Raw genomic sequence first — 12147 nt, 5'->3', positions numbered from 1 at the left:
CTTGTCTCCATTGAAAGCTAGAAGAACCACATCAAACCTCTGCTCAAAATTTACTAACAGTTTCTAATATCAAAGGAAAAGCAAAAGTCTTTACAACTACTTACAAGGCCCAGTACAAACTAGCTATTCAATGTGTGATTGTGTTGTTCATTCTCCATACCACTCTATCTAGTTCATCAAACATGCCAGACATACTCTTGCCTACAGATTTCTGCATAACACGGTCTCTTACCTCCTTTAGGTCATTGCTCAATTGTTACATACATAGGCTGACCTGACTGCTCTATTTAAAGTTGCAATCCATCTCTGGCTTTCCCCACCCTCATCTTCATCTTCTGTATTTTCATAGTTTTCCATAGCATTTATCACCATATAACATTAAACATTTAAAAGTCTTACTTGCTTTTGGTCACCTCCCCAACTAGACTATAATCTTTATGAGAATAGGATTCTTCTTTTTTTTTTCTAAGTATATTCTCAATGCTATGCTATAGGAGTATTTGGTGAATTTTTTTTAAGTGAAAGAAATCATCTTCTCCTAAGCTATTAAGTATTTCCAATCAAATAAAAAAACATACATGTTGCTTTGTATCTATGCTCCATGTATTTTCAGACTCTAATAGATCACTGATAAATTGTTGCAATGCTATTTCTGTTGGTTGACTCAACTTGGGATAATAAATGTTAGAAAAGTAAATCACATTAGCTATCAGAGACATCAACTTGTTGAATATCAATGCTTACTTTCAGGATTATAGTATTTGAAAACCATTGCCTCTCTACAATCCTCCCACCTAAAATCTTAATTATACAAGTACTGCCAGAATTCAAGATTGTCTTAAGTTTTTATCACTCAACAGTCGGGGGAAAGACAGTTGTTAATTTAAAAATTCTGAATACATAAACTTTTCTTAGGCACAAACATATTTGAAAGTTAAGTAACAATTATGTCTAGGTTTAAGTAGTATATTTTCAAATGTATGAGAAGCTGTATAGATATGAGTAAAAGCATATAGAGTGAGAAGTACTTTACCATCAAGGGGAGTGGGGGGGTGGCTGGTGCTAGGGTTTGAATTCAGGTATTGGGCACTGTCCCTGAGCTTTTTTTCCCTCCCCTCAAGGGTAGCAGTTGACCACTTGAGCCATAGCTCTAATTCCAACTTTTCTTTTCTTTTTTCTTTTTTTGATAGTTAACTAGAAATCAGAGTCTCACAGACTTTCCTTCCCAGGCTGGATTCAAACTGCAATCCTCAGATCTCATATGAGTAGCTAGGATTGAGTACCAAGCTCATGCAACCTTTTAAGCAGCTGTTTTTTGTCTCAGCTTTCCTCATTCATACCAGGGTAAAATAAATACTAATAATTTAGATCTTAGACTTCTTTAAAACATTACATTCAAATACAAAATAACTTTAAATTTTACTTAAATATCTATAGTAATCATTATGAATTGTACTTTTAAAAATATGTTTTTGGTATAGTATCTATTTGAGAACAGGTAGTCTTTTCTTATAAAACTGAATATACACTCATATACTCAAAATCTTGCCTATAATTTCATAGGATTCATAGATACATAGGGCCTAGAGACATTTGTTTAGGTCAATAATCAAATTAAGTAGGAATTACAATATAAAATCAAACCTAGTAAAGTCAAGACATTAGAATTTTACATATTCAATCTCATTCTGATGTAATAACTCTTGGTGTTAAAGTACTACTCACTCTATATGCTTTTACTCATATCTATACAGCTTCTCATACATTTGAAAATACACTACTTAAACCTAGACATAATTGTTACTTAACTTTCAAATATGTTTGTGCCTAAGAAAAGTTTATATTCAGAATTTTTAAATTAACAACTGTCTTTCCTTTTAGCAATAATCGATTTCTAATATAAGTAGGCCAAGGGAACCCAATTTCAAAATACAAAATTTGTTTCACTTTTTCTGGCTGCCAAATGTTTATTATGCTGTTATAAAGCAAAAGTTTGTTACCAAGAAGACATAGGAAAATATTGGAGTTTGCAAAAAAGAGAAAGTGGCAAATTAACAATTAATGCTGACCTGCAGCTGCATCTGCAAGTAGAGAGAGTGGCACAATCTGTGCCATTCTCTGACTCTTTAAGAATGAGAAGAAATGTTTCCACAATACACTGGCGATTGCAGCAAGGTGGCGCTCTTTAGCCGATAATGAAGTCTGTGTAATTAGGTCCACATTCTCCCTTTGAAGTTCTTGACACAATTGTTGATGAATACTCCTAAAAAGAAATAAAAATACAGCTAGCACCGAAGAAATGCTTACAGAGATCTTCTTTAAATACATTTTTGCCTTTTTTCATTTATATCATGAAAGCTGAAAGACCATTTCATATAATTAAAACCTTTACACCAAGACATAATGCATTTCTGCTTATTTGATGGATGAATGATGGCATATTAAGCACCATAAAGTTAATGTTAATTACTAATGTCAACCATTAATTATATGCTTTTTAATATGTCAGATCCAAATGAGAAACAGGCAGCTTCAGAATGAAGGTCTGCATTTTGCAACTCATGTATGACAAGTGATTTTACTCACAATGTAGACATGAAAACAATTCTTCAAACCATTTTCTCCTGAGAGCTTTAGGACGCAGATGTACTAGGAGGGAGGTAAGTACATCTGGCTATGTGAGGTGTTTTAAACTATTTTTTTTCCTTTCATAGAAAAGATATATGATTTTTTCCCCAAGTTTTTCCATTTCCTAACAAATGGGGTGGTGTCATTCTTCCTGATAGAAGCATAGAATTCCATTTTGTGTGTGTGTGTATGTGAGACATTTTCTTGATCCGTTCATCTACTGAGGGGCATGTGAGTTGGTTCCATATCTTAACTATAGAACATAACATTGGTCCCATGGTTTCCCTTATTTGCAATAATTAGTATATATCTATAATTATCTTATCAGACAAGCAGAATAGCTCAACAGCTATGTACATATGACCATATAAGGTGATGTTAAGCGAAATGAACTCCAAAACACGGACACAATAGGTTTTTCTTTGTTTTTAATGTACTGTGTGATTTTTTTTTGTTTCTTTTGCATCGTTTTCCCCCTATGGTATATCCCCTGTTGTCACTGTATTTGATTTTGGTACGCTGGTATTGCATATATGTTTATCTGAATGAGGGAAGGGAAGGGGAACAACACAATGGTGAGACACGGACAAGGGGGGAGCCAAGGCAACAGCGACATACACAAGACAGTCTGTTGGAAATGATCTGTACAAAACGTGGGGGTGGGCCTCAGGGGGAGGGAAAGTAGGAGAAAAATGAGGGAAGGGGTAACAAGTTTGACGAGAAATGTACTTATTACCTTAGTTATGTAACTGCAACCTCTCTATACATCACCTTGACAATAAAAAAAAAAGACCTTGTGCTAGTATACAAAATCATAGTACATTGGTCCAAAAAAAGGTCATTTATAGGAGACAAGCAATAAAAAGTTGCTTAGTTAATCCAACTAATAAAAGGTAATTTCATGATGCCTTCAATTTTTCTTTTTCTTTTCTTTCTTTCTATTTTTTTGCCCATGCTGGTGTTTGATTCAGGGATTCTTGCTAGCTAAACAGGTACTCTACCAGTTGAGCTACTCTGTTAGCCCCTTTGGGATTGACTATTTTCACGATGGGGTTTTGTTTTACGACCAGGGCGTAGCCTGGACTACCAGCTTACCCATGTTTCCTGCCACTGATTGAGATGGAGTCTAATGTACTCTTTTGCCCAGGCTGACCTTGAACCATAATCTCTTGATCCCCACCAATCTGAGCCACCAGACCCAGCTTCCACCTTCAATTTTGATTCACCATCTAATTGCTTTTTCCACTTAATTATATAAAAAATTTAGACACCTTTATTCTCAACAGAAGAAAACTGAGGTCACCAAAGAGGGAGTGATACTAAGAGATCTTTCGTAGTGATATGGAAAAGAACACATCTCAGCAATGCCTCCAGAATTATGATTTATGATTAATCTATTATTGATATGATCTATTAAATATAAAATCAGGCTATTCTTGTCTTTGTCTACATCAATGTTATGACCTAACTCTATAGATAGATCCTTCCATTTGCTTTAATCAATTGTACAGAAAGAAAGTAAGATGTAACCTATGGAATGTTATTCTTCCATTGACAGGAAGAATATTCTAAGTAATGAGTACTTTAAGAAACATTATACCAATTCCAATGCAGTATTCTTGATGCTTTTAATTATATGTATACATACATACATATAATTATTTATACATGTATATGTATGAAGTAGACATTACTTGGAAGAAACACACAAGACATAGAATTTGTACCTAAAGCAATTTCACAAAATGATCATGCTGGTAGTAATCACATCTTGTTACGTAATTATTACACACAACGAAGTAAAGATTCTAAGTAAATTTTATACCCCTTTAAATTGATTGGAATCCTGCATAATCCTGGGCCAATATTTCATCCTACCTGAGGTATTGGAAACTGTGTACAAATGCCTACAGAAAGAGAGCACAGCAAACAAATCTCATAAACACTAACCAAGTATCTGTATGTCCTCTCTGTAAAAGCCTGCCTGAGATGCTTTCAACTGGAACTAAAGGCTAGAGACTCTTTTAGATCCTTTAGCTTATAATAAAATAATACACTGTAAAAATTCACTTGGCAACTAACTCAACTGCCTCTATCAACATTTGTACACTCTGAGGTCCAAGTAAAATCATACTACTTTCAAGTATATTGATCTCAAAGATAATAACTGCTTCATTATACTTTGATAGCGTAAGTAATTTTTCAGTATTTCTAAATAAGCCACTCTGTTTTCTAAAACCTATTATCTAGAAAATGATAACTTTCTTGATGTCTTCATGTGTTAGAAATTATTTCCCTTAAAAATCAGGCCCCTTTTGATTTTTTTAAATTTGTTTTTTTCTTTTTTCTGATGATTCTGTATTTTTTACCTTATATATGGTATATTCATGGGCATATCTGTGGGAGAGCGGAGGGAGGGCACATAATCTGAGAAAAAAGGGTGAGAAAGTACAGCAGTGGAGCACACTGGACACAGATGAAAGTGATCTATACAACTTGTGGGTTAGAGATGGGAGGGAGGGAATGGGAGAGAATAAAGGAACAAATGACACTCTAGAAAAGGAAATGCAACCCCTCTGTATATCACCTCAATAATAATACATTTGAAAACAAAATCAGACCCCTGCTAAAAAAAAATTACCAACTCAAAACTAATCAAGGATTACCTACAAGCCCACAAACTATAAAAACTACTTGCTTCATGCCATTGGAATGGTGAAGAACATTCTGATAAGAACTATCCCCTTAAAAAGGAAAGACACAAAAGAAAAAACAGGCAAATGAAGTTTCTGCACAGCAAAGAAAACAATGATGGGAGTGAAGATACAACCAACAGAACTGAAGAAAGCATCTGCATCTGGCTAACATCATTAATCATCAGGAAAATGCAAATCAAAATCACAATGAGCTTTCACCTCAGAAGAGCTATCATCAAAAACATGTAAGGGGGGCTGGGAAGGTGGCTCAGTCGTAGAGCACTTGCCTTGCATGCATGAGGCCCTGGGTTCAATTCCCCAGCACCACATAAGCAAAAAGAAAAAAGCCAGAAGTGGCACTGTGGCTCAAGTGGTAGAGTGCTAGCCTTGAGCTGAAGAGCTGAGGGACAGAGTCCAGGCCCAGAGTTCAGGCCCCACGACCGGACCCCCCCAAAAACAAAACAAAACAAAAAACATGTAAGGTAACAACTACTGGTGAGGCCGTGGAGAAAAAGGAACCCATACACACTGTTGGTACAAACAAACGTAAATTAATAGTCATGGAAAACAGTACGGGGGTTCCTCAAATAAGTAAAAACAGAACTGCCACCTGGTCCAGCAGTCTCACTTTTAAGACTGTCCTTATTCATATTGTTTTGCATATAGGTTTTTTTTTGTTTTGCTTTGCTTTATTTTTTCAAACATAACACAAAGAAGGTGTTAAAACTGGTGAAATAGTGCAACAGAATAAGTATTGCATAGAATTCTGTTGTGTATATATACCACATTTTCTTGATCCATTCATCTACTGAGGGGCAACTGGGTTGGTTCCATATCTTAGCTATCGTAAATAATGCTGCAATAAACATAGGTGTGCTGGTAGCTTTAGTATGGTCTTGTTTGTGATCATTTGGGTAAATTCCCAAAAGTGGGATTGCTGGGTCATAGGGGGGCTCTATGGGGAGTCTTCTGAGGAACCTCTATACTACTTTCCAAAGTGGTTGAACAAGTTTACACTCCCACCAACAATGCAATAAGGTTCCCTTCTGTCCACATCCCCTCCAGCATCTGTTGTTATTAGAGTTCTTGATTATAGCCATTCTAACTGGGGTGAGGTGGTATCTCAATGTTGTTTTGATTTGCATTTCTTTTATGGCTAGAGAGGCTGAGCATTTCTTCATGTGTATATTGGCCATCCCAAGATAAGTATTCAAATGTTTTTTCTTTCATGCAATTGTTTCTAACATATTTATAAGATGATTTCTTTGTTGCTTTGTATGTCCCTCCCCACGGTATAACCCTGTTTTCACTGTATTTGATGTTGGTATAATTTGTGGAGGTGAAGGGGAAAAACAATTGTTTAAATAGGGATACAGATGGACCCATTGCAACAATGAGATGTACAAGTTGTTATGTCGAAAAACGAACTTTACAACTTTGGCGGGGCAGGGGGCGGGCGGGGGGGAGTCATGGGAGGCAACAATGCTTGATAAGGAAGCACTCACTACCTTGACCATGTAATTGTATGGTATTTTCACAATAAAAAAAAAAAGAATAAGTATTGCAGATTTTATGAGGGATGAAGAGGGAGATATTCAGAATCCTTCACCAGAATCCCCTAATTTAACCACAGTGAATTAATGATGAGCTCTGTGGATGTGGTTAGTCAATGACACCAGCTTGATGGATTTTTGTTTCTGCACCAAATCCCATTGAGTTATCTGGTCCCTGGGCTGATGAACCATTAGGTGAGGAGTAGTAGCATCATCCAGGGTGATGTTCTTTAAGCTATCAACTAATCAATCAGGCTGAGGAGCTGCTACTGCCGTGGGGCCCTCACAGACTCTCCAGACATTACAAGCACTGCACTTGCCCATGCACTGATTCACAATCACTGGCAAATGCCATCCTGAACTTCTTTCACATACGAAAACAGCTGTTGCTATCTCCTAGTTCATAGTTAATGAAGCCAAACTGATCTTTCACGCCATGGTGGCTCTACACAGGGGTGTGATATTGTAGGCCACAGACAGTGCCCAGAACACACAACCAAAACTTGACACTCTCCACTTTGTTGGCCATCCCTACTATGCCAAATGGGTAACCTTAGGGTCCATATATGCCCTCCCCGACAATCTCAACCATTCCTTGGTACTCAATACGCACTGGATCAACACCCCTCAGGGGGTGAATGATTTTGCCAGAGTAGATGGTAAGGTCAGACTTCTCGGTAATGCCATTCACTGAGTGAGTTTTGTTTACTTTCTCCCCACTGATTTTGTTGCCTTTGCCTTTGAACTAGCTGTATTCAACCATATGTCCCTAAGTTCCAGGCTATCGACATCACCAGAGAATTCATTATAATGGAAACAGCCAATAGCTGGCTATTTCAGTGAATCCCAAATTATCTTTCAGAGTTGCCACATAACCCAAGAGCAATTTGGAGCTAGAATTGTGACCTCAAAATAACACATAAGCTGCAATCTGCTGTCCAGACCTACTAAGTTCAACCTTACCTCCTTGATAGATTCTCCTAGGTAGATCCTTTCATATCTTTGGCTTAAAAAGCAATGGTCAGCCTCACCCCACAGTCATCATAAGCAATGATACAATCCTCAGCCTCCTCTTTGCCTCTGTTTGGGTTAGTGGTTTTAGGATTGAAAAATGTGGCTTCTTTTTCTGCAGTGCTCAGACACCGATTGATGATCTGAATGGGAATGGAATGAAATCATGCCCTCAGTAAGTTTTTAAATCCTAACAGCATGATTTCTTTGGGCAGAAAGCATATCAGGAACTACAATAAACTCTACTTCATCTGCAATATGAAGCTGGTTCCCATCTAGCATTTCACTGAGTAGAAGAACATCATGGTCAGCACACTTTGATGAAGCCAAAACCATCTTGTATGGCCGCAATCATACCCATTTCTCTAGTAAATTGAAATGTAATTGGAAGAACTTCTATGTTGGTTGTTTATTTTAGTTTGTCATGTTGGTCTGTTGAAATATTAAACCTGGCGTGTTCACCTTCAAGCAAGGAAGTTCTTTAGGAATCAAGTTCTAGCAATGGGTCATTCTAGTTTTTACTGGGTACTTTTGGGATAACTTTGGTTATAGTTCCTTCAAAATGTTCAATACTGATGTCTTAAGGAAAAAAAAAAAAAACCCAAACTGTTCCTTGAGGCAACAGCTCAACATTTGTTACCAAATTCTTTTTTACCATTTCTGTCCTTGTCAATTCCCCATCATCTCTAGGCTGTAAGGTTTCTAGTCACCTTTAAATCCACCATAAGTCAACAAATATTTCTTCTACAACATCATCTCTTTCAATAGTCAACTGCCTACTTCATGGCATAAACTACCCCGAGAGCGGCCTGTTTCTTTTTCGACAGCAGAAATGTCTCAAGTACTTAGAGTACTTAAAACTTTGTTATCAATTACAAAGTTTATTGTGTCTCTGATCTCCAGCTGAACATTCCCATCTATACCTTTGGGGTATAGGTCAGGTAGAATACCTCTTGTCCACTCATTCATTCTTCAGTGTGGCTTTCTGGTTTTATCTTTACCAGTTTAATAGCAATGGATTTCCCAGTCTACCAGTCAGATGATACTTCAAATTTAACATCATCTCCTACACTTCTTGGTCCTACGGGTTGCCATTACATTGTGAACAGTGGAAGAAAAGTCTAACTTGATGTCCTGAACACTGAGTAAATCCTTAAGAGGTTAATAGTTTTTCAATAATCCCAGTTTCACTCAGTACTGCTGAAGTTCCACTGGGGTACCTGTTGTGTCCACTGTTGTGGAGAAGGTTTGGATCAAAGCTCATCTTGCAGTGATAAAAAGATACTGCACTTTCATTATCTGTTGATTCTTCCTTCGAAAGTTGCTGATCTGGACTTGAAGCAGCAGTTTCCAGCAGTAAAGTCCGTTCTGTTACAATTCATACCCAACAGCTCAGCAGCCCCTCCATAACACTGCCATAAGCAGCATGCCCCGATGCGTAGGCTTTTGTATGTAGTTTTGATAATAGTTTTTAAGAGAAAAAAAAATTTAATTCTTGCACATACATTACATAGCTCAGTCCATGCAGAGAAGCTCTCAGTCAGTCCTGAGTCATAATTTAATATGTTTAAATTGTTATGTGGTCTGCTGAGTATTTCTTTGCTCTTAATTTTGTGGACCATAACCTCCTAAAAAATAAATGCTGTCCAAAAGCAAGGTAAAAGCTATGGTAACTTTTCAGATACCAGTGGCTCACAACTGTAATCGTAACCAATCAAGAGGCTAAGATCTGATGATGACAATTAAAAGCCAGCCCAGGCAGGAAGTCTGTAATACACCTATCTCCATTTAATACCCCCACCCCCAAATGCCAGAGGTGGAGCTGTGACACAAGTGGTAGAGTGCTAACCTTGAGTAAAAGAGCTTAGGGACAGTGCTCAGTCACCAAATTCAAGCACAAGGACCAACATACACACATACATACACACACACAAAGTTATGATAACCCTCACACTCTCAAAGGGGCACTTGCTGTATATAAATAATATATACACATGTGTTTAGAAGTTGGGAGGTGTTACAGGGGAAATGAATCAAGCATCTGTAGCATAGTGGTGAATTCTATACATCCTGAACATTTAGTTTCTTTTCCTGGCAGTCTTGTAACTATATATATACTCTTAGATACCAAGTAGCTACTTAATATGAAATGGAAATAAAATCATATATTAAGGAGAGACTGTGGTACTATTCAAAATAACCAAAAAATGGAAATAACTATGTCTATTAACTGATGAAAGGATCAAGAAAATGTGGAATATAAACATGATGGAATACTATTCAGCCACAAAAAAAAAAAAATGTAATCCTGTCATTCTCAACAATATCAAGGGAACTAGAGATCATTATATTAAGTCAAACAAGCCAGGTCCAGATAATTTACTAAAAAGTTGATGTCAAGATGGGCTCTGGTGCTTCATACCTGTAATCCTTGCCTATTCAGGAGGAGGCTAAGATCTAAGAACTATGGTTCAAAGCCATCCTAGGCAGAAAAATCACAGAGACTACCTCTAAGAAATCCTGTAAGACGGTTCTTTATGGATAATGAGGCTGATAGCTAGAAAGCTAAACATGTCTAGAGGTCACACAGCAAAGAAGGGCACACTGCATAATCTGGCTTCAAAAGCCACATTTTCCTTATAAGCTTAGACAGACAGATTACATAATGATCAAACACTGGTAACTGTTTGTTTCCTAACTTAGGTTCAAGAAATTTCAACAAGGATTAGAAAAGCAGCTAGAAGAGCCAGTGTAGTCTTAGGGAAATGCCATAATTCTCTATTAGGAACAGGTACCGGAAAAACTGTATTCAAGACAACACTGAGAAAGACAACAAATCTGAACCATCTTTGAGTTCTCAGAATAAAATGTTGAGGTGCCACAGAATATATCTAATAGTTACCTTAGGTATGATAATTCAGCTATGTGAACATATTAACATTAAAAAAACAAACCAACAAAATATGTGAAAACTTAAAACTAGAAATTATATCCTTCAGTGTGGAGTTGATATAGAAGAAACAAGTTCCAATTATGTATAGACATTGGCTCCAAGTGAAATGTGTTTTAGAAATATGCCTTTACTTAGTATTTTTGGATTTGAAAAGAAGCAATATACCTAGGAATAGGAAGAACAGCTTCTCTCAATAGCTTGAGTGTTTAAGCAGCATTAGTCTGGGTAAGAGTAATGATTATCTTGTATATTAACACAAAATAATTTGTTTAGGATCTTATAGTAATTTCTCTATTCATGAATAAATCAACAGGTGACAAAAGATGTATCATGATTGAATCACAGAGAAAAATCAAATTTCTGTATTACAGCCAAGTAGTTAAAAAAATGTATCTGGCACATTTATAGGTACTTTTAAAAATCGTGTGTTAGATCAGAAAACTAACTATACACAGGCCTCTGGGGGGAAATAAATTTATTATCTTGGGCATATCTGCCAAAGACACATGTACAAAACAGCAAATACTAAAAGAAGTACCATCTCTAGAGGAAGAAAATAAAACCAAACATAAAACATTTATGAAATATTTTAAGGAATACAGGATAGTTCCAGATGCCATTCCTATTTTATGAGATACTATATACCTTCTTTAATAACCAGCAGGAAGAAGAAAAGAGGAAGAAAGCAAGGAAGGAAGGAAGCCTGGAAGGAAAGGAGGGAAGAAGGGAGGGAGGGAGGAGAAAAGAAAAAAAAGGGAAAGAAAAGAGGATGTATTGCACACAAAAACATATTATGAGATGATCTAAAACTAAAAGATTAAATGGAAGAGACATTAAAATTTCCAATGCTTGGAAACTGTTTTGTTCATATTTCACATGGGCTAAAGTCATTTTGGAGAGTCTTTAATTCCCATTTCTTGTATGGGGAACAGGAAATGTTTCTTTTTTCTATTTCTTGCTACTGTAACCATTAAAACTTTTTAAAAAGTCATTGGAAATATATCCATGTGGAAAGGCATGTAAGTAGCCAGCCCATTTTACATTATAAAACATAAAATACAGTACAGTAGAAAATAAATTTGTCAAATAGCAACCACTCAAATTGAGTTTCTCATAGTAGAAATAATAGCAACATCTAGCTTTTATTAGTATCTATTATGAATGTGGCAATATACCAACTGTTAAGTACTTCTCATTCTGTGAAACTAAAATACTCAAATCTTAAAGGATAAATTGATTAAAATAGATTAGTGCTAGCTAATTACTAAAAACTATTTAGAACTGTGTGACCTTAAAGGAAAGAGAA

General features: G+C 36.3%; 1 protein-coding gene and 1 pseudogene across 1 annotated transcript in view; both read right to left on the bottom strand.

Annotated features, from left to right (window-relative positions):
• The window catches only part of Mms22l (MMS22 like, DNA repair protein), a 104403-nt gene that overhangs the window by 30744 nt on the left and 61512 nt on the right, over positions 1-12147 (bottom strand). The window contains exon 15 of the mRNA XM_042679571.1: positions 2070-2263. Coding sequence (XP_042535505.1) covers positions 2070-2263 — 194 coding nt within the window. The remainder of the gene's footprint in view (positions 1-2069; positions 2264-12147) is intronic.
• LOC122107754 lies at positions 6969-8919 on the bottom strand (annotated as a pseudogene).

The sequence above is a fragment of the Dipodomys spectabilis genome, unplaced genomic scaffold (assembly GCF_019054845.1).
Source record: "Dipodomys spectabilis isolate Male_0828 unplaced genomic scaffold, ASM1905484v1 ptg000053l, whole genome shotgun sequence".
Classification (NCBI taxonomy): Eukaryota; Metazoa; Chordata; class Mammalia; order Rodentia; family Heteromyidae; genus Dipodomys; species Dipodomys spectabilis.
The sequence above is the reverse complement of the archived record's forward strand: the minus strand, read 5'-3'. Positions and strand labels throughout refer to the sequence as shown.